General features: G+C 50.2%; 1 protein-coding gene across 21 annotated transcripts in view; it reads right to left on the bottom strand.

Moving 5' to 3' along the window:
* Window positions 1–618: 618 nt before the first annotated feature.
* Window positions 619–22,743, bottom strand: part of CAMK2G (calcium/calmodulin dependent protein kinase II gamma) — a 54,851-nt gene continuing 32,726 nt past the window's right edge. For 6 of the 21 annotated variants that reach the window (XM_040242445.1, XM_040242427.1, XM_040242430.1 and 3 more), the window contains 10 exons: window positions 22,043–22,086; window positions 14,013–14,045; window positions 11,725–11,793; window positions 10,561–10,605; window positions 8,847–8,895; window positions 7,542–7,655; window positions 5,539–5,614; window positions 5,090–5,184; window positions 3,131–3,375; window positions 619–2,643 (listed from right to left, as the gene is read on the bottom strand). In XM_040242445.1, coding sequence (XP_040098379.1) covers window positions 3,143–3,375; window positions 5,090–5,184; window positions 5,539–5,614; window positions 7,542–7,655; window positions 8,847–8,895; window positions 10,561–10,605; window positions 11,725–11,793; window positions 14,013–14,045; window positions 22,043–22,086 — 758 coding nt within the window. In that variant the 3' untranslated portion in view covers window positions 619–2,643; window positions 3,131–3,142. The other 15 variants (XM_040242428.1, XM_040242433.1, XM_040242435.1 and 12 more) reach the window with 12 other exon arrangements.

Genomic DNA, 22,743 nt, shown 5'->3' with positions numbered 1-22,743 from the left:
GTTCTGCCGCAGCCGGGCCCAACCACCGCTCCCACCGGGGGGAGGCGGCGCGCTGCCGCTCGCGGCCCCGCTCGGGCCCCCGCCGCCTCCGGGCCGGCCAGCCGCGCGGCCGAGGCGCCGGAATGCTGAACGGTGCTCCCCAGCGCTCCGCGGAGCCGCGACCTCAGAGACAGCCGGCTCCGCGCGCCCCCGGCAGCGGCGCCCCCCTCCTTCCCGCGCGGTGGCACAACCTGGCGAGCGTCGGCGGCGCGGCTCCCGAGGCCGGGGCGGGCCGAGGGTGCGGGATCTTCCACTCGGCCCGGCGGAGGGGGAGCCGGGCCGGCACACTGAGGGGCGGCGGGGGAGGGGGCTGGGCGGCCCTAGACGGGGGCGGGGACGGGGGCGGGGCGAGACTCCGAGCTCACCTCCTGAGAGCGCAAGTTCTCCCCAACCCCAATCCCAAACTCGCCCTGGCAATCCAGTGGGGTGATTGGAGGCTGATGAGTTTAGGAGGAAGTTTTATTCTTAAATGGGTCCAAAAGGAGTGGGAGAAGGTCCAGCTCTCCACCAGAAGCCTTGTAACCCAGGCTGTTAAATCTAAACCTCTGGCCATAAGCCTCCGACAGCAGTAACACAATGGACTGTTTAAAGGTTATTTTATTAAATATCTTCAGTTCAAGGTTTCATTGTAACAAAGCTATGAAGGGTCTACCAACATTCAGAACAAACACTATTTTTAAATTATTTCTATGTCATCATGCAAAAATTCTGCATCAAATGCCTTCCATTTCCTGTTTAAAAGGTGTTGGTGTTGTTGTTTTTAAGTCTATTGTCTATAGATGCTGACATTAGCCCCAGAAGAGGAGTAAGAATGCTAAGAAGTGGGGCTGGAGCAGCCATATGAAGCTATGGGTCTTAATGAACTCTAAGACCATTTGTCTTCAAGCCAGCAAAACCAAACCCTGTGGTGAAGGTGTCTGCGTGCTGGTACTGCAGGCTGCTGGGCGGGAGACGGCTGGGACCCGGGGGCTGGGGCATGCAGGAGGTGCTCGGAGGAGCCTGGCTAAATCCAAGCACCAGCACCTGTGAGTCTGCTCTCTTCTCAGCTGGCTCCAAGGTAAACCTGTACTTTGCCTCTTCTCCCAGCTCCTGTGCCTCCTTAAGGCAGTCCAGGGAGCTGGGGTCTACCCATCTCTCCCCCAATAGTGCAGACATTTGTGCAGACAGACCTGCACAGTTGTTTGGGGGGAAACCAAAGCCATGACCAACTGCTCCTCCATTATCATCTCTGCTATCTGCTTAGAGTATACATTCTTCTCTCCTGGAATGGAACTCCTTGAGCACAGAGAGGGACAACGAAGGTAGGAGCCTTGGCTCTGGACATCTCTTTTGGGTACATGCGGGTGAGATGGGGGTGATGCCCATGCAGATTGTCCAGCAGTAAGTCTAAACTTCAGTTGGTCAGTAAAGAAGTCTCTTTATAGAGGATACCTCTTCTTGCCAGAGTAGTCAAGTCAGTCTCAAAGACAGGAAAAGAGATTGGCGTGCAGCAAGGGAAGAGTAAGAAGGGAGGCAGCCCTGAGGGCAGCCTGAATGCATAGAAACCATCAACTCAGTCCCACTGCCTCACTCCTCCCATCCCACAGGGGCACTTGGCAGAGGGCCCAGGCCCAGATGAGAGTCAGCACAGGGACCACCACCAAGAGAAGGCAAGACAAAGATGGTCCAAGTCAGCACGGAAACAGAACTGCCAAAGGCGGCAGGGGGAGCCCAGACCAAGGCCTGGCTCTCTCCTTGCTAAGTTATAAGAAAACAAACACAAAGCAAAGCGGCAACCCCTCCCACTTCCCAGCTGCTAGGATTGGGCCTCAAGATTAGAGCCCACGTGCATTGTGCATCCTATAGAAATGGATGAGTGAGTGAGTGCATGTCAGACTAACACGAGGTTTCTCATCAGCTTCGGAGCAGACACGCTTCTGCAGCACCAATTCTCTTCCCTTCTACGCTAAATGGTAGAGTACAGCAACGTCCGGGCCCTGCTTCTCAGTCCTGAGGCCACTGCTTCTCAGCTGCCTCCACGGCAGGCTGGGAGCTCCGCATTCTCTCCCAAGTAGGTCTGTTGGCCATGGTGTTCTCATAAGCCTCATTCTAGGCGCATATACAAATTCTGAAGAAGTCCATTCCGAGACCTGGGGCAGGCAGGCCATCTCAGAGGCTGCAGTCACATCACACAGCCCCCAGAGCTCTGTCAGAGTTCTTGCCTGGTCCCGAGTCCATGGAGGCCAGAGGCCGAGCTCACCTCTTCAGGGCTGGCGGGTGAGCCCACTGCTTGTGCCAGGATGGGCATCACAGACTCCTGCCTTCTTGCCAGCCCAAGGGCTGTCGATGGTTTTAAAACACATCATGGTATGGATCCCACTTTTTTTTTAACAATCTTTTTTTTTTTTCTTTTTTTCCCCCTTAAATGTAAAAAACACCTCGGTACAGCAGAGACAGACACGAAGGGCGGGCGGGAGGGCTGCATGCAGGGGCGTGCATTGGCTGCTGCCGCTTTGTAATTTAATTGTTTTAAACCTCAAACGAACAGGACTGCCGCTGTCACTCAGGCCCTCCAGAGCCACTGGCTGCGAAGGTTTGACCTCCGGCTGGGATCTCCTCATGCCCCTGTCAAACAGGACAGACGTGGTAACAGGACAGAGGACAGTACGCACACAGGAGTTCCAGAGACTTAAACACATTACACACGTGGCCAACTCTGCCTGAGAAGGTGGAGGATGGGGGACAAGCTAGTATTTAAATATAACATCACCTCCCATTTGCTGAGCACTTACTGGACTGCTTTACTTACAAGGACCTTATTTAAATCTCACAACAAAGGAGGCAGGCACTGCTCCTTCCGTCTTTTTAACAGCCGAGGAAAATGAGGCTTAGGGAGGGGAAGTAACCTGTTCAAGGTCACCCAATCTAGCGTCATGGAGCCAGACCCAAGTCTGTCTGACTTGAGAGCATAACTTACTGCAATCACCACACTGTCTGGCCTTCACTGCGCTTCTGGGCTGGCCCGAATGTCCTCCCTCAAGGCCACCTCTCAGCCCCTTCTTCCTCCTCTGATCCCACATGTCCCAGCCCCCCCGCTCCCCACCAGGTGCACCTGTGGCTGAGCTCACTGCAGCGGTGCGGCAGGGGCCCCTGAGCAGTGATAGTGGACATTGAGCCACTTGCCATCCCGGCGATGCCAGACCCGGGTCTCCTCCGACTGGCTGGTGCGAGGCCGACCCTGCCCATCGATGTACTGGGTGAGGCGGATGTAGGCAATGCAAGCCGCGTCCTCTCCGATCACGTGGACGTGTGGGTTCAGGATGGTGGTGTGGATGGGCTTGCTGTTCTTGGACAGGACTGTAGTGGGCAGGGGGGGTGAGGTAGGTAGGAGGGCGTCAGGCCTGGGGACGGGCATTTTCCTCCCAGCCTGCACTTCCCAAGTCTCACCCTCTCTCCAGTAACCATTCTGGGAGTCGCCAAGTTCCCCCATACACTCTCCAGAGGCTGGGAAACCCATTAGATTAGTTTCAATTATTTACAAGGAAGAGAAAGGTGGGGAGCAGTGTTAACAGCAGCTAGTATTTTAATCAGACAATGTACTGCGGGTTTTACATGCATGAGCCATATTCCTTGGTCGATATTATTTTCTTCGTTATAAGATAAGGAAATAGGCTCAAGGAGGTTAATTAAGTAATTTGCCCACACAACATTTGAACTCAAGATTATCTTAACGAAAGACTATGATGATGATCTTTCTTCCCCGACAGGTGGGTTTGGACTTCATAAGCCTTGTGTGTGCTCAGTCACGTCTGACTCTTTTGCAACCCTATGGACTGTAGCAGGCCAGGCTCCTCTGTCCATGGGATTTCTCAGGTAAGAATACTGGAGTGGGTTACCATTTCCTTCTCCAGGGGATCTTCCTGACCCAGGGATCAAATCCTTGTCTCCTGTCTTGGCAGGTGGATTCGTTACCATTCTGAGTCCATTCGTTACCATTCTGGGAAGCCCTCATAAGGGTTGGCTTGTCCCTAATTAAGGCTGTAGAGCAAAACCAAGAACTTAAAATATTCAAAATTGATTTTTGATTTTTATAAAGGCCCAAAGTTAATAAAAAAAAAAAAAGTCAGCAAAGCACCAAGCTGAGGGTACTCCCAGAGCCCCCAGGATCCTCCGGGGGGAAACCAAAAGAAGATGTGTTGCCATTATCAGCAAACACTATGAACTGTGTTGCTTTTACTAAGATTCACATTTTAGTTCAATTCGAATGTTAGGGGCTACACGAGACCTTTCAGAGTTTCTGTGCGCTCTGGAATTGCTTCTGGCTAATAGAATTACTTAGATAACCTAAGGTTTATAACTGCAGCTGAGACATGGAGAGGATGGTAGTTAGCAGAGAAAACAGTGAGAAAATAAAATTCAGGGCAGGATGGGGAAGGCCCAGGATAAAGTGGGAAAGAGGAGGAAAAAAAATAAGGAGGGGGATGGTCTTAGTGGAAAGAAAGATGGGAGGAGGTGATGAATTAGCTTCTTATCCTCTGGGACTTCCAGGAACTGTCTGGAGCACAACACCCCAGCCACCCCCCCCTAGCCAGGACTCCTGTCTCCCTCAGTGGCTGGAAGGAGGACCCTAGCCACAACTTCCGATCTCACAGTCGCCAACGGTGCCCTGTTACTTGTTTGCACATTCTTATCCTGGTTTTAATTTCCTCTATTGTGAAACCTGCAGACACAGAGCTTCATTATTACTCGTTGATATCATCTCAATCTAACCTCTCACGGTTTCCAAGTATCTTGGAAAGAGGTAAGGCTTAAAGAAATACAGTGGCCTTGATTATTATACAGCGGCACTGCTGCAGAACAGAGGGGCACACGGGGCTCTGGGAGGAGGGCCTTTGGAGATGCTAGCTGAAGACCATCCTCAGGCCCCCGGAGGCAAGCACACAGACCAGGGTGCGGCAGGCAGGCCCAGTAAGGGAAAAGCGGGTGGCTGGAAAGAGGAGAAGGTGAGCAGGGACAGAGGCAAGGGGGTGAGGGGCAGGCAGGAGTATCTCGGCAGCACGAACCCACTCACGATTCTCAAAGTAAAACTTATGGAAATCCATCCCTTCCACGAGGTTACCCAGGGCCTCAGGCTCAAAGGAAGTGAGGCCTGGATCACAAATCTTCCTACAGGGGAGGGGAAAAAAAAAAAGCAGCCCGTCAGTCTTATATGAGAATTATTGTCTATCTTCCTCCAGTGGCAGCAGGTGAGCTGTAGGCTGGGCCTGACAAGATGGCTGAGATCTCAGGGCTCTGCCAGCTGAGCAGCTTAGCTCCACCTCTGCAACCCACCAGCCCGGGCACCATGGGTGGGCTCAATCACCAACGTCTACCTGGAAGGGCTCTCAGGGGCCTGGTGTTTAACTCAGATGCTGTGCCCAAGGCCCAGCCTTCTCTTTTCCCTGGGTCCCAGCTGCTTTTTGAAAGGCAGGAAGGGCTTGAGAGATGACTTGGATCTCAAGGAAATGGGTCTCTACTCACGTGTAGGCCTCAAAGTCCCCATTGTTGATGGCCTCAATCAGCTGTTCTGTGATCTTAATGATCTCCTGTTTCCGCACTGTAGGGGGAAAAATCCAGCAATTTACCCATGTGAGACTGGGATTCTCCCAGGCGACGCAAAGCCCTCCCCAATCCATCAGAGAATCCCCTGCGATCTCTTTGACAAAGACATCCCTCTTCTCTCTTTAAGGCCCTTCTCTGGAAAAGCGAGCCCACCGTTGTCTCCCTTTGCCCTCTGTTGTCCACAGACCTAATGACCCTTTTGTCCTAAAGCCCGCCTTAGGATCCTCTGGCCTTTGCCTCCCTCTCCATCAATAACCAGGATGCAGAAAACACTCTTGTCTTTAAAGCAAGGAGCCTGACACCCTGTGAATACACTGCCCTCAGTCTTTGCATCCCATCCCCATAGGTTCAGGCTCTCAAAGAAGCATCTCCTGGATATGGCTGTTGTCACCACTCATTTCTCTCACCTGAAGGGGCTCAGTCAGGTCTCAATTACCAGCCCACCCTCCATCCCCCCTCACACAGTGGTCCAAAACTTAGCCCTGGGCACCAGCCAGCCTGAAATCAGACTCTAGCCAGGGTTGAGGAGGGCTCCAAAGAATGAATAGACCCCTGGGATGGATGCTTAATTCTCTTCGCCTTATTCATCTCCTCCACAGGGCTTTTTGGGGTAAAGGGTCTTGGAACTATAAACACTCTTTTTAAATGGAGCCTCTTACCAGCTCCATTTACCCTTGGAAAAACTCTAAATCTCATACCAGCTCTCAAGCTAGGATGTGTCCCTCAGGAAAACCAAGGACAAGGCTCAGACTGACAGGCAGGCAGAGTTGGTGCCCTCAGAGCGCCCCCCACCCCAATTCCAAGCCAAGGAACTGCTGATGACACCCCACTCTCATGGGCAGCTCACTTACAGGGAGCGCCACTATTAGCAGAGGGTGCTGCCAGGGTAAGGGAGGCCCAGGCTAACCCTGACCGGAGCCCCAGGCTGGCCCAGGCCATGAGCGAGAGGCTGCAAGACAAATGTGAGCATTAGAACAGCACAGCCAAGGGGCACAACTGGGAGAGGACAGTGCAGCCAGCACAGGGCCCCACAGACATTGGCACCATCAGGAGGGTGGCTCGGGTGAATAAGCAGGAGGGTAGGGGAACCACAGGGCTTCATCCACTTTCTAAAGGCAAGCAGGTATATGCACACGCAGACACACACACACACACCCTCTCCAACCCCACCAAGCCCATCTGCAAGACCTGACTGGGGCCCTATGGGTGAAGAGGCTCGTGTTTAGAAACTCTAGAAGTATCGATGGTAGGAGGGAAAGAAGCAGACGAAGGCATCCTCTACAAAAACACAACTGAAGATGTAAATACAAGCTACCACTAACCAGCTAAGCATCATATCAAGACATTCCACTATCCCATTTATATTTCTGAGGTGAGTGTCATTTTATTAACACTTTACAGATAAAAAAAACTGTAGCTCCAGGAGGTTAAGCTACTTCATGCATTTTTGAAGGTAGTGGAGCTAGATTTAAACTCAGACCAGTCTCACCCAAAGCTCTTAGTGTGATATTATGCTGACCCTCAAGAAGCACTGAGGGGAACACGGTTTCCTGACTATGAATTTCTCCACCACCTCACACCCACTACCATGGGCCTGACTTCTGACTCCACCCTCCTTCCCGCTCAGCGCTGGGACAAGGCCCTCTGCATATCCCACTGGCTTTCTCCTCTTTCCCTCCTGCCACATTCTTCCACCCGCTTTTCTTCATGTCTTTGGGCTCCAGTCTCAAGGACCCCTGTCTGGTCTTAACAGCACCTCCAATCAGCTCCCCCACCCAGCAGAGGCTGAGCTCCCGAAGCTGTAGTCACTAGATGACAGCTGGGCTGGGCTGACAGCTCTGGGCAGTGGGTGGAGGGATCCCTGAGGGGCTTCAGGATGAGCCAGGGAGACGGAAGCCAGAATGTGCCTCCCTCACACTTACTGGCTGAGGAGCAGAGAGAAGGCTGGGGCTGCATGCCTGCAGAGGGGGCTGTCCTGTCCCGGGAGCTCCGTCCTTCAGGCATCGAGCTGCCATTCCCAGTGCGGAGCGGGGCAGCTAGCCAGCCAGGGCAGGGCAGGGCAAGGCAGAGCAGCCAAAACAAACAGAACAAGGCAGGTGAGCGAGCAAGCCAGACAGGACCCGAGCCCGTGGCACTGAAGAACCGAGGCATGGCGATGCCTCAGGTTGCTATGGACCTGGGACCACGTCCATGCTGCCAGAGAGGCTTCCCAGCTGAAAGCCCCAGGAAGGGGCACAGACCTGGGTTTGCGGCTTCCAGAGGAGCCTTCCAACAGCCTGTACAAGGAGCCATGCTCTCAGGGCAGATGTTCTAGGGACCCAGGCTGCAGGGTCGAGAGCCCAGCAGTGACGGAGCTGCTGACTCTGCCAGTATCACCAGAACTGAAATGACCTGATCTCAATCCCGGCAGCCCTGAAGGCAGTGTTATTTGCTGTCTTGTGTGTTTCTGCTTTCTCTTCTTTTCTTGATTACCAAAGGTTTGATTGCTCCCTTATTGCCTCGGGTGTGCTCTCTCAGCTGTGAGCTGGAACATTCCTCCGACTTTTCTGAGAACCTGTCCTAAGGTCACTTACTGAAGGCAAAGGGAGCAATCCCAGGAGGCCAAACCAAAGAGTTGGACAGAGATTCACAGTGGTCTGGCCTGCCATGCCTTCCCACGTCCCCTGGCACTCTGGCCAGGCCCAAGCTGGTGTCCTCACAGGACCACTGGGGCAGGGCCAAATGTGGTTCTGACTCTTGTCACTCATGCCAAGGCTTTGTGACGAGAGTGACCCACCAACCCCAATGTGTCCAGGACTGTTCTAGTTTTAGAGCCCAAAGTTCTACATTCTGGGGAATTACCTTAGTGCCCGGGAAACTGGGATCACTAGTGACCTTGTTAATGGCTCATGACATCTGCAGGCCACCTCTGCGGGGACTCAAGATGTCCCTGATCGGGATATCACACTGTAGCAGACAGGAGCAGCTCTCTGAGCCCTGGGCCTGGACAGGCTCAGGAAAAGCCCTTGTTTAACTATCCTAGACATGGGGTCAAAGAAGAGAAGCCACCTGCCCAGCCCAGCAACACGAGACAGGGACCTCATCCCTGGGCCCATGGAAAGTAGCTTTTAGGCCAAACCCTCTCCTGGGGTACAAGGAGCCGCCAATCTCAGTTCTGAGGGCAGGTGAGGCACGTGCCCCCTCGGGACACTGCTGGGGCCCCTTCCCCACTATGGGCCAACACCTACCTTTGAGGTCCTCATCTTCTGTGGTGGTGTTGCAGCTCTCTGTGGAGCCCTGCGGGCCAAAAAGAACAAGTTTCTATAAACTCAGGCCCTTGGAAACCAGAGGAACCAAGCAGAACAAAAGCAGAGTATGTGTTCCTATGGGAGCTGCAAGGAGGAATCAGACCCTTGCCATGGGACTCTTATAAAACTCTGATTCCCAAACACCCTCCCAAGTCTTCCCTAACTCAGTAAATGTACCACTTATCCAGTTGTTCAGGCTAAAATATGGAGGTCTGATCTCATAATATGCTGATGCCTTTCTTTCTTCCCCTTATGTCCCAATTATCCAATCGAAAACCAAATCGGTCAGTTCTACCTCCAAAATAAATCACGTCTTACTTCCTCTCTTCCAATGCACAGCTGAGCCCAAGATACTAACATCTGGCACCTGAACTCCTACCATAGCTGCCTGGCCTCCCTATCTCCACACCTGCCTCTTCCCTAAAGTTCTTGCCCATAACATGGCCAGTTTTTCGATGTGTAAATTGGACTCCATTACTCCCCCACTATGGATTTCCCTCATAGCTCAATTGGTAAAGAATCTGCCAGCAATTCAGGAGACCCAGGTTCGATTCCTGGGTTGGGAAGATCCCCTGGAGAAGGAAATGGCAATCCGCTCCAGTACTATTGCCTGGAAAATCCCATGGACAGAGGTGCCTGGTAGGCTACAGTCCGTGGGATCGCGAAGAGTCGGACACGACTGAGGGACTTCACTTTCACTCTCTTTCACTCCCTGGCTAAGAGCCTCTAACAGCTTTTTTGTTGCTGCTGGTAAAAAATACAAACTCGTATCAAGCCTGACAGAGCAGGTCCCGCCTGCCCCTCAGGCTTCACCACCCTCCTGCCTCCCTCTCCTTGCTCACCATGCTCTGAGCTCCGATTTCCTCTGCGCCTGGCCCCGACCCCTGCATCCTCACTGTCTAGGGCACTCTGCCTCAGGGTCTACCCGGCTGCCACCTTCCAGTTGTTCAGTGTTTTAGCTCAAATATCACCTTTTAAAGGAGGCCCTTCCCGACCACTCAATTAGAGGCCCCATTCATTCTCTCTTTACTTCGTGACATTTTCTTCATAGCACTTATCGCTACTGGATTTTATCTTATTTGTATAGTTTTTGGTTTATCATCTGCTTCCCTTACATCTGTGGAGAGAGATTTCCTGTCACCTCTGTAAACCAGAGCTGTGGATGGTTCAATAAATATTTACTAATGGTAATGAAAATAAGGAGACAAGGATATTGAGGGCTTCAAGGAGTGAGGCGATGGACAATTAATGCTCTAGGATTTGTATGTTTTTGCCTCTGTTTTACTAGCTCATGTTTACTCTAAGCTCCACCAGTCATGGAGGAAGATTCTATTATTATTAGCACCCCCAGTTCTCAGATAAGGAAACTGAGGTGCAGAGGGGGAGGGTGACTTGTCCAGTGGCCCAGGGCCAGGATCCAAACGCAGGCCTATCTGCCTCTGGAGCCTGAGCTCAGCATCACTGAGGTGTGATGTCCTTCCCAGGAACACAGTGACAACAGGCCCTATGCTGCCCCCAGCCGAGACTCTGCAAACACCGTGGCCCCTAGGTGCAGCCTATAGGCAGCCGCCTCCGGGACCCTGAGACCCTGTGGCCCAGCCCACCTGTTCCCTGCTGACCTGGAAAACAGGAGGCCAGCTCAGGAGCCACTCACCTTGATCCCATCGGTAGCGTTGTGTACCACGGTGGTTTGTGGCTCCTGTGAGAGAAGATGAAAGTTACCCTCCTGACCTGGGAACGGACCTACGGCTCTCCCCTGAGGGACCCCAGCCCCCGAATATTGACCCTAGGATGACCACTGAGGCCTGCTCGCCAGTCATTCTTACAAAATATCCTGGTTCAACTGGGTCCCAGGCAGCTGGAAGCCCCAGATTTAGGGGACAGCACTGGCTGGTTAGGAGTAGAGGCCTAGTACTTAATGGAAGCAGGTACTGGGGAAGCTGAGGACAAGGGCCCCTGCTCTCAAATCCAGCCAGACCTGAGTGTCCTTTCTCCCATGGGACAAGTACCCTGGAGCAGCTGTGGGGCTGAGGGCACCGGCTGGGCCTGGCCAACAGTGCTCGTCAGGGGCTGTGTGGGAGACAGGGATACTGGGAGAGTGGACTGAGGTCTCCCAGAAAGATTCACAGGAGGCCCTCAGCGAGCTGAGCCCAGACTGCTGCCTGTACCACCCAGCCCTGCCTCTCTCCAAGTTCCTGTCCTCAGCAGGCAGCTCTGGGGCACAGAGTGCAGGGAGGAGGAGGGGGGCAGCAGCACTGGTTCCCCTCCCTCCCTCCCAGTTACCCCCCTGCCATCTCCACTTAGCCAGCAGCAGAGGGCGACCTGAGAGCACACAGTGCCCTTGACTGAGCCAGGACAGAACTCAGACAGCATGGGGGCTTCCCAGAGACCTCAGCACCATCCAGAGGTGGGGGACTCCAGGCCCCCTTCCTATTCATTGCTTTGTCAAGGAGGCGCTGAGGCAGATTTTACAAGGAGGCCTTCAAGAACTGAGGTACAGAGCCCAGGGAAGCTCCTACCCTCTCCCTGTAGAAGCAGCTCACCTTCCCGGCCACCCAGCAGACCCATTCGGGGCTGGGAGGCTTAGCTGAGAGCCCTGATCACTCTTCCCCCCAAGAGCACAGGGAGCAGAGTTACGCCATGCAGGAGGGAGCATGGCCAAGCAGGACCATGAGGGGGTAGTACACAGAGCCACCTGCTCTATAGGGATGAGGAGGGAAGTGGCCAAGGAGGCCTGGCAGCGGGGGCAAGAGAAGGAAGCGGGCAGAAGCGGGAGGCAGCCAGGGGCAGGGGCGGAGAAGCCGTAGTCAGGAGGTACCATGGCCGTCTGCAAGGGCGCGGGCTCTTGGGCTGGGCTTACGAGACTGTTTTTGTTGTTGCTCTGTGGCTGAGACAAGAAAACAGATGGTTTAGTTCCTCTAGAGTCACCAAAGTAGATTGGATTTGACTCCCAGACCTCCCTTGTCCCCCAGCTTGGTCCGGAGGCGCTAGACCTGAGGTGGGCTAACACTCCCGTAACATTCTGGGGTGGGAGCAATGGCTGGATAGATGATCAGAGAAGATTATTTGGAGGGACCCAGAGACCTAGCCCTGGAGGCATCCTCAAGGTGGAAGGAGCCCAAAGACTCGTTTTAAAAGCATCTCTCCAGAAATCTTTGCTGATGCTAGGTGCCTTGTCATTGTACAATCACACTTGATGCAGAGAAATTCAGATCTTCTCACTTTATAGGGTGAAAGAAATGTAGTCTCTGAGAAAGCAGAACAAAATTCAGAAACTCTGGGTCCTTGTGGGCAGTCCCCTGCTGCCCTTTCAATCTGCCACCTGCATTTCCTTCCCCTTACAACACTAGATTGAAGCCTGATCTGAAGAGGAGCAAGAAGAGAAAGAAAACCTGGTCGAGGAGACAGTATCCACAGAGGAAAGGGGTGGAATCTGACTCTGGATACAAAAGGCAACCACTGACCCGGGGCGCAGACACAAGGCTGTGCTGCTGGCCTTTTTGCCTGACTGATCTTAGACATGATCAGCTGGGAATACAGGCAGAACTCCAGAGAACAGCAGGTGAGTCCAGGTGGGAGCTGTGTCAGCAGTCCTAGTCCTCAGGAAACAGCAGGCTGCCTAGCAGGCCAACAGCAGCAGACCACTAGGCTGTCTCCTTGCCTTTCAGAATATTACACTGAGCGGCACAGCAAGGGAGGCAGGAAGAAGATGGCAAGCAAGAAAGGAGGCCGATCTCCAGGGCAAGGAGCCATACTGATGCTCTCTGCCTCTTACAATCCCCTAACCAATAAATTCACTGAGTCTCACTGGGAGTCCCTGTGGAACCGGGGGCCACTAAGGAGCAGCCTGATGCCTGTGAGGTCTTCAACATGCAGACACACAAATGTCCAGTGACCATCAATGTGCGGGGTGCCAATGATGGCACACTGGCAGCTAGGATGTGCTTTTTCTCTCCCAGAATACATCCAGGAAGCTCTCCAGACTGTCCTACTTCTTCTTGCCTGGAAGCCTCTTTTGTGGCCCTTCGGACCACACCCGAAGCTGTAACTTGCTATTGGTGGTTGAGACGTTCCCAAATCTGGGGCTCGGCATGGAACCTCAAGCCAGGTACCAGGTGCTTGAAGTCTCTGCTGAACTCTGCAGGCTGGAGAAGGGGGCCCCAGGAATAGACAGAATGTGGGCCTAACCTCACAAAAGCTCTGCTCTCTTCCATATCCCCCCAAAAGTGCAGAGCCCTCCTCACTCAGCTGCTGACATGGACCTATTTGGGGCTGATTGAACAAAGCCATTCTGTTTGCAAAGCTGAGACAAAGACCCTGGCATGGGGTAAGGACTGTATCGTGTCTGTAAAACCTGCCATATCTGCGGAGGGCTGGGATGTCACCCAGGTAGCCCCACCTCTGGCTTTAGTATCAAGTTGGCCAAAAAGTTCATTTGGGTTTTTCATGACACCTTATGGAAAAATCCAAATGAACTTTTTGGCCAACCCAAGAGATGTTTCATAAGGATTCAGGCTGCTGCATTCCCCTGGGTGCTCTGTGTCCCTTGAGAAAGAAGACGAGCTCTGCAGCCTTTCGGCTGGTGCCCCTGTGGGTGGGGTGGGAAGGACAAACGCTGGGCACAGCCAGCTAATGGGCACCAGCACAGGGGAAAGCGGCGAGAGTGAGAGTGAAGCTCAGAGCCTCCACCCGGCTCCTCCACACTCCACACGGAGGGGCCCTGGCTGCCGATCCGTAGGAAATAGTGCTCGTGCCCAGTGAGCAGGGCCTCTCCTCCTGAGCGACCATGAGTGAGGGTCTCCCCCTGTGCTTGCCACCTGGCCCCGAATCCCTACTAGATTGGCATCCTGCCCCGGGGCTGCTGGGGGCAGTCCAAGCGCTGCAGCAGGGAGTGCCACACCACACCTTCCAATGCCTAGTTCTGAGGCCGCCGGGTGACCTCGGGCATTGGACCCCGCCTGGCAGGACAGGCCACACCTGCCCGCACGGCATAGACATGCAGTGAGGATGAGGGAAGCACACGCACATCGCAGAATGGGTTTGCGTGGCTGGCAGGCGGGCGCAGGCAGCATGGAGCGGGCGGATGGGTGGGCAGGCAAGGCTCACCATTAGGTGCACGCTGGAACTCGACTTCCTTTTCTGGACACACCACAGCGAAAGGGAAAGAGAAGGGGAAAGAGGAGGTAAGAAGAGAAGCACAGAGACGCTGCAGGTTAGTGCGCCAGCGTGGGCTCTGCCTCAGGAGAAAAGAGGAGCAGGAGGAGACCTGGAGTCCAGCACCAGAAGGGTTAAAACAGCATCTAGCCGGACAGGCACACACATCCCTCCAGACCCAGAGAAGGGGAGGTTCACAAACACTGAGTATATTCTGAGGTGTCTCAGCTTTGCTCAGAGAAACTTCTTTCATGGAGATTAAGTCACAGGTCTATGAGAGTGAGTAACATTTTGCTGCAGAGTTATAGGTTTCAGCTTCTTGAGCTCACCTATAGGATTCTTTTCCTCACTGCTAGGTCTGCCTGAGAGCTGAGTGAACAGTTACTAGGTAAAGAGCCAAAGCTGCTTTAACAATGCTTCACTTCGCAACCTAGACTTTTTCACTGCACGCCGATAACCTTTCAGATAAAGATGTTGGGCTTTTGAAAATCATTTGACAAACATCATATTTTGGCACCCATTTCTCTGTTGCTATGGCCATGCTCATTTATAAGATTTCATTGTTTTATTGCATTTTGCAACTAGGGGGCAATGGAACATCAGGAGTGCAGGTGGTTAAAAGTGCAGTGATCACACGGCCACAAAGATGCCAACCACGGGGAATGCTGAAAGCACGGATGCCTTAGTCTCAACTAGATGCTCAAAAACTTTATGTTCAGATATCAACAAGCAGAGAAAAATGAAGACTGTATGGAACACTGAAAATACATCTCAGAAGACTATGTCTAAAAATTGAAAGGTAATTAAGAATTTTATCATTAGCTTGCCGGGAGACAGGAGTCCTCTTTGAACATGTTTGTCTGTCTTTTGACTTGCATATTCATGAACAATACCCAACAAATGCTTGTTGAGGACTATTCTAGGCATGGTGAACACAGATAGATGTTTCTGCCCTCAAGAAGTTGATATTCTACTTGAGAAGACATTTTTGAGAATGTGTTGTTTTTTTTTTCCAAAAGAAGGGGACTACAAGTATTTAAAAGAATGCTCTCAATTCAGAAATAGATCTAAGGATAAAGAAAGTCTAAATATAATGAGGCCTCTTGCTTTTACCCTTTCATATATACTCACATAGGAGATTTTACTTCCAAGTTATCCAAAAAAGAGGGATTTGCTTTACATTCATATATATTTATCACTTTATCCAACCAGAGGGGTAACACTTTGAAGGAAGGTCTGTATCTTATTTGTCTTGGCAACTGAGCCAAATGTCTTAGAGTTAACATTCGATCAACAAATGTTTGCAGAGTTAAACTGGGTTTGTTGACTGTTACTGTGGTTTTCTCCTGGGTTAAAGCAGAGCACAGGCTAACTAGCCTGGAATCCCAGCACCAAAAACTCTGCGGGGGCACAGCCCAGGGCTGGTCTTGTCAAAAGCCATGCAGGTTGCTTTCACTCACATCTTGCCTTCACTTTCTGCCGTCTGCTTCAACTAATGAGGAATAAGTTCCCAATTTGCTCCCAACTGGCTCTCTTTTTCCTAAACTGCCCTGTAGGAAAACCCAAGATAATCCTTTCTACTCATGGGTTAGTTTCTACCAGGTGAGCAGACTTCTTTCCATTTCTTTCTCCATTCCTTTAGGGCTTTGCCCGCAGCTGTACATAGCTGGCCTCCTCCCCTGCAGCCAGTAGTACTATTTAATTTCCAGATCATTTTTTAAAGAACCACACCTTACTTATGTTTAACAATTAAACATTTCAAATTTTAACCAAAAGAAGGTTCAAGCGTCCTTCCCACACTGAAACATTCAAACAGTACTTAAGGAAAATAACAGGACCTCTCTCCCTTTTCTTTTTCCTCCCTTCCTCTCTCCCTTCTTTCCTTATTTCTCCCTCCTTTTCTTCCTTCTCTCTCCTTAAAGACTGGATGGCCATGCTGGCCTGGGACTAGTGGAATGCACAAGTTATTCTCAGTGAGAAGTCTGTCCTCATAAGCGGCTCTGCTCCTCCACAGACCCTGGGGCACTGGCATCTACCTTTGAAGAAACCTAAGCAGAACCTGAAGTCCCCAAATTCAATTGCACAAGGAAGACTCGCTGCTCAAACCAGTGCTAATATCTGAGAGCGTCTGTGAAAGCTTCTGGACAGCAAGAAAGAAATCTCCCTATGGACTCCCAGCAGGAACTGGGGAGTGGGGTGGGGCTGGGAAAGCAGCATGGGGTCTAAAAGAACAGTCTCGGATGCTGACAGCTCAGGATCTTCTGAGCAGCTTCACAGGTCTCCCTCATGACACAGGTTATCACCTTGACGCTCAAGAAGGCCCAGAAAAGAAAAAACCCTGCACCTTGCCTTGTTTATCCAACCACGCTGTTCATTATTATATACTTATTTCTGATTATAAAAGGACCGCAACCACATTACAAGCAGCTTGGAAAAGAGGGGGAAAAACACCCAGAATCCTATCACTCTTGCTAGTCTTTTGTGTATCCAATTAAAAAAATCATTGTAAGCTGTATATGAGTTTATCCTTCCTTTCTTTTAATACCTTACTTTAAAAATAAATAGCATCTTAATTTTTCTTCTGATTATCAAAGTAATATACATTCTAGGTGAAAAATGTAGAAAATACAGAAAAATATATGAAATAAGTTTCCAAATTCCCATCACCCAGTGAAGCTACTATTAACACTTCAGTGGGTTTTCTCCTGGTTCTTTTTCTATTTACCTATTATACACTGAATATAATCTAAAAAACTTTGTTTTTTTAAACAAAATTTAGGTAGCAGTGTATGTATAGCTTTGTACCTCATTTTTCCACTTAAAACATTTCTGTCATTATATAGTCATAAAAATTAATAACTTTGCAATGGTCAATTAATTTCCCATAATTATTTCATCATTATCTTATTGGCTTTTGATGTTCCCCATGTCATTATCTTGTTAGCTTTTGATGTTTCTCATCTTCTCATGGTTATAAATAACGTCATGTTGAACATCTTTCTACTTTCAGTTTTTCCATATTTTGAATGATTCCTTTAGGGAAAATTCCCAGAATTAGAACTAAAGGGTAAAATAGGAATACTTTTATGACTTTTGACACACAGGCTGTTTTAGGAGGGGGTCATTCTGATTTACACCACTACCACAAACTAAAGAGTCAATAAATGGGGACTTCCCTGGTAGCCCACTGGGTAAGACTCTGCCCTCCTAGTGCAGGGTGCACAGGTTCGATCCCTGGTTGGGGAATTAAGACCTCCCATGCCGCGTGGTGTGGCCAAAAAACAAAGTGAAAATGGGACTGCATTTCAACCTACCTCTGACATCAGTGAGACTAAACATCCACATTTGTTGACCCATGTTACTTCCTCTTTCATATTGTTAGTTCATCTTCACTGACCATTTATCTGCCAGGTTTTAGGGGGTATTCTTATTTATTACAGAAAGCTCTTTTGCATAAAAATAATATTAACTCATCCCATCAATGGGATTCTCTGGTGGCTCAGATGGTCAAGAATCCGCCTGCAATGTGGGAGACCTGGGTTCAATCCCTGGGTTGGGAAGATCCTCTGGAGGAGAGCATGGCAACTCATTCCAGTATTCCTGCCTAGAGAATCCCCATGGGAGGAGGAGCCTGGCGGGCTACAGTCCACGGGGTCACAAAGAGGAGCACATGACAGAAGCAACAAAGCACAGCACATCCCATCACACCTGCTGAGAATATTTTCCCCAATCTTATTGGCCTTTGAATTTTGGTTGGTCATGCCCTTCTTAAAAACTTGCATCTTAGTTTCTGGTCCCACCTCTATATTTGAAGTCTTTTCCCAAGCATAAAACTCATTTATGGAGCACTCGATCAGGGTCAGACCCTGGGCTAGGTTTCCCAAAGCAATTTAACTGCTGTTTCTGTTTGCCTAGCCTGCGTTTCTGTGTTCCTGTAAGGACTGGCTTTGTCATATACTTCTGTTCTTTGTCTACCTCTTTCTTCATTTCCTTTGCTGATTCTTCTTCCAGCCTCTTAAAAAACAGATAATCCTGGAATTTTTGCCTTTCCTGGACTCTTAAACCTTTGTGTGCTTTGGATTCATACGGAGGAATGGAATTAGTCGGATTCTTCCTTCCACCCAAGGCTTCCTGAATCTGAAATCCAGGCTGGACCCTGACGCCTGTGTATTTTACCTAGCTCCTTAGGCTAGCCTTACATAGCTGTGCCTGAGGCCAGGAACTACAAAGTTCTGCTAGAAACCTATTCCTTAATGACACCTTTAACCTTCCTCTCACCATCTCAGCTGTCACTGCTTTATTTCAGGTCCTATTTTGTGCAACCACTCTGCTTCTGCCATACAAAAGCTAACAAGAGTTCCCAGAATCATCATGCTGTTTCAAACTCATGTATCTTCACATGTATATTCCCTCTGCCCGGAATGTCTTTCTCTTCCCTCCCCTTAACTTGGCAAAATCCAACGAGTCCTTCAAACTCAGTTTCCTGTTCTGGCTCAGATGCTGGTCTCTCTGCTCCCCAGTGGCTATCCTGCATGCTCCTCCCTCCCTTGACCTTAACAGACCACACCAGAACTCGTGGTTTCCCCCTCTCCCACGGTGAACATTTTAAAGGATGGATCATGTTGCTGCCTTCCCAGCTCCTCAGACCCAGAACTGGCTGAGTAAATGGACTCATGAGATTCACGCATGTGAGTCCCCCTTTGCACATCCGGTGTTGACCTCCCTGGGCTATGCCAGCAGCTTTAACGACCTCTCCACCCATTCCCTGGTGGTCTACTCATTGAGAATCTGCCTGCTAATGCAAGGGTCACAGGTTCACTCCCTGGTCCGGGAAGTTCCCACATGCCGGGGAGCCACTAAGCCCCATGTGCCACGACTGCCAAGCGAGTGTTCCAGTGCCCGCGGGGCACAACTACTGCGTCCCTGTGCTGCAACCGCCGAAGCCAATGCACTTACAGCCTGGGCTCTGCAACAAGAGAAATACTGCGATAAGCTTGTGCACTGTAACGAAGAGTAGCTCCTGGCAGCCACAACTAGAGAAAGCCCGTGCGCAGCAATGAAGACCCAGCAGAACCAAAAATAAATAAATAAATCTAAAAAAAAAAAAAAAAAGACCTCTCTACACACATCTCTACCTGTCTCTGAGTCTCAATGTGGTTCAAAAGAAAATGTCTCTTCCCTCTAAAACATTCCTTCACTACTCCCCATTCCAGCAGAAATACCACCATTTCTTTTAACAGTCCTGAAACTTTGACATTACCTTTGATGGACCCTCTTTTAATCCCTGAATCCAATGGGAACATCCTTTGTCATACCCCTTATCAGGGCTAAGGTCTAATCCGAGCCTGGCACTCATGGGTAGAGCTGGACCCATAGGCAGCACCTATTCCAGCTGGTTGGTCTGTGCTCCTCTGGTTAGTTTGAATATTAACTCTTTATATTTCTCATCATCTTCACTTCATCCTATACCCAGACTATAATAAGCCCTAGTTGATACTTCTGTGTCTAGCTCCTACTGTCAACTTAAAAAATGCACAATGTGAGAGTTGTGAATTAAGTTTTATTTGAGGCAAAAATGAGGACTATAGCCCAGGCGACAGCACCTCAGATAACTCTGAGAAACTGCTCCAAAGAAGTAGAGGGGAAGGTCAGTATATGTGTGATTTCGGTAAAGAGGAAGTACATGCCATCAAACACACATTTTTTTTTTTTTTTTTGCAGAAGGTTTCTGCTGGTCACGAGGAACACTTGTCACCATGAAGGATTTTAGTGGTTTTCTAGATATGGGAAGTTATAAGAATGAACTGGGCTCATAAAATTGGCTCCTGATTATATCTAACTATCTGAAGAGCTGTTCTGCCAGTTTTTACCAGAGTATAGAGTGCCTCATTTCAGCTCTCCACCCTGAACTCCTTTCAGGGGGTGTTGAAAATTAGTAGCTGCAGCAGCATATGATTTAATCCTTGTAGAGGGAGATGCTAAGTACCAATGGCAAGTGCCAATTTGTGGTTGACACTACCATCCTCTATTTACCCTTACACACTCAGCCAAGTCTTTGGAAAACATCACTCTTAACCTTCCCTGCTCGGTGGCCTACGGTGTTTCCTGTGGTCTAACACACAAACCTCCAACTTCTCTGCCCAACCAGACCAATCCAGCTGTGTTTTCTGTATCCCTTTACCATATACTCCATGTTTCAGTTGAGCAGAGAACATCAACATGTATAACAGAAACTATAAAAATATTTTTGTTGTTTTTAAGTTACAGAAGTAATACATTTCCATTTTAAAGAAACATGTGTACAAGTTAAAAAATAATAATAATAATGGTGTGTCTCCCCATCCTGCCCTTGCCTCCAATTCCATTTTCTAAAGGCTATCACAGACTTGGGTCCAATCTTCCTACATCCTGTAGCTTTCTCCAGTAAGTTTCTTCCCCAGAAGCTTCTTGGACTGAACCATCCCTGGTAGGGTCCATAGACCATTCAGTGCTTAGCTGATCCCAGCTGTGTCCACTTTCCTTTTCAATCAACCTTGCAGCCTCTTGAGACTGAATGCAATCCGCATCTCCTCTTTATACCTCTTATGTGCCCCGAGCACTGAGCCTCTGATAGGTATTTAATAAACACTTTGTGAAGACAGATTCTAGCTTCTCCAGAAAGACACACGCAAAATCTCTAAATAAACTGACCACCTTTTCCTAGGGATTCCCAGGTGGCTGTGTGGTAAAGAATCCACCTGCCAATGCAAGGGACACAGGTTCAATCTCTGGGTCGGGCAGATCTTCTGGAGGAGGAAATGGCAACTTGCTCTAGTTTTCTTGCCAGGATAACCTATGGACAGAGGAGCCTGGCAGCCATAGTCCATGCGGTCACAGAGAGTTGGACACGACTGAGCAACTAAGTACACACACACACCCCTTTTCCCTAACTTGGCTCCACCATCTAGTCCACAACCCTGAAACTGCGGGGCTGCCAATCAACCCCAGCTCTATGTCAGCAGGTGTGTGTGGAGCCCAAGCTCCCCTCCTTAGGGCAGAAATACATGGAAGCAGGCATGCAAAGAATGAGAGAAAGGAAGGGATGGGGGCAGGGAAAGGGGCACAGGTCTATCTCAGTGGGGAACATAAGATCCCAGGGAAAAGTCTAATTTAAACTTACGTCTTAATTTAAAGGTTTGCATGATAATGGTTTGAAATTCTCTGGGACATAAGTTGGTAGGTTTCAAGATAGCATGAACTCCTATCTATCTCCCCAGCCCAGGGAGCTTTCTGCCCCCAAAGCATCTAAGAACACCTTGAGCTTTGTGTGGACCCCTCTACCTTGGCCAAGCAGCCACCCTCACTGAGACTTCCTGTTTATGGGGCCTGGTCTCTCCTCTTGCCTTGATCCCCCAGAAAAGTTTCCCTCACCAAATGAAGATGAGCTGTGATAACCAAGTCCCTTGCCTGTTTCTAAGGCACCTATGCCTCGAGACACTTCAAGAAGCTTTCCCTCAACGGTATCTGAGCTGGGTTCTGGAAGTGCTTTGGAGATCAGAAAAAAGAGAAAAAGGATAGTAGCTTCAGGTGCCAAGCCTTGTGCCCTGAGTCAACCAGGCAACCTTTGTTTTCCTTTGATTAAATGGGTTTGTGCTTTTGAAAGAAAGTAAGATTAACCAATAACCTAAAAAACCCAGAGAGTCAAGTCCTGGAGATAAAACCTGTGTCTGGAAGTCAAGTTCAGGATTCAGTCCTAGCAAACTATAGTTTGAATCACCTCCCCTGAGTCTTTCCAATCAAGCTAGGGTCAGGTGAAGCACATATCCCTCTGCCCTACCAGGCCAGTGGAACCTGCTGTTTTGAGCACAGAGGTTTCTGGCTTAAAGCAAAAAGCAAGGATAGGGAGGTTCTTGGGGAAAGGGGAGACAAAGTGCCAAGGAGTCCCAGGAGTGACTTTTCAGGGAGAGGGGCCACACACGGGCTACAAGAGTGGAGACACCTACCTTGACACCGCCGTCCGACTTCTTGTTCAATAGGCTTTTGGCAGCTGTGAAAACAAAGAGAAAAATCAAGTCTCCTGCACTGTACCCTCTCTTCAACCTGAAGTCTGGCAGCTGGATCCGCAAGAGACTGACATGTTTGACAAAGGGGCCAAGAGTCTCCTGAAACCCCTAAATGAGGCCCTTCCTGAGGCCCCAAAGCAAGAAGGGCATCTCAGGCAGCGTCAGACCCACAGGGTGGCACCCCAGGATCTCCTCTGCCATGGAAGAGGACTCAGCAGAAACAAGGACACTCCGGGCTTGGGAGAAAACCACAATCAACACTGGGGCTGCCTGGGCGATTGGGAACTCTGCCTTCAACAGCTTCCACCTAGGCCTGGAAGCAGAGTGCCAGGGTGAAAGGTGAGGGCTCCACCCCTAGATGCCATGGAAATTCTCAGGACGGCCAAGCTTCAAGGATGCAAGACATCTCCTGAGTGTTCTCAAGAAACAAGAGTGGCACGGTTCACGAAGGAGACCAGACGTGAGGACAGACAGACACAGACACAGAGACCAGGACCACCTACAGGAGGGTTTTGCCGGGGGGCTGAAGCCTTGACTGGGCAGGTCCTCAATGCCACCCTTTCCTCAGAGTCTAGTCTCTGGACCCACTGAGCAGAAAGGACTGGGCAGACAGACTCTAGGCCAGGGACAGGCTGATGCTG

This window comes from Oryx dammah, unplaced genomic scaffold (assembly GCF_014754425.2).
Source record: "Oryx dammah isolate SB20612 unplaced genomic scaffold, SCBI_Odam_1.1 HiC_scaffold_6, whole genome shotgun sequence".
In the NCBI taxonomy this organism is placed as follows: Eukaryota; Metazoa; Chordata; class Mammalia; order Artiodactyla; family Bovidae; genus Oryx; species Oryx dammah.
This window is presented reverse-complemented; position numbering and strand designations above follow the sequence as displayed.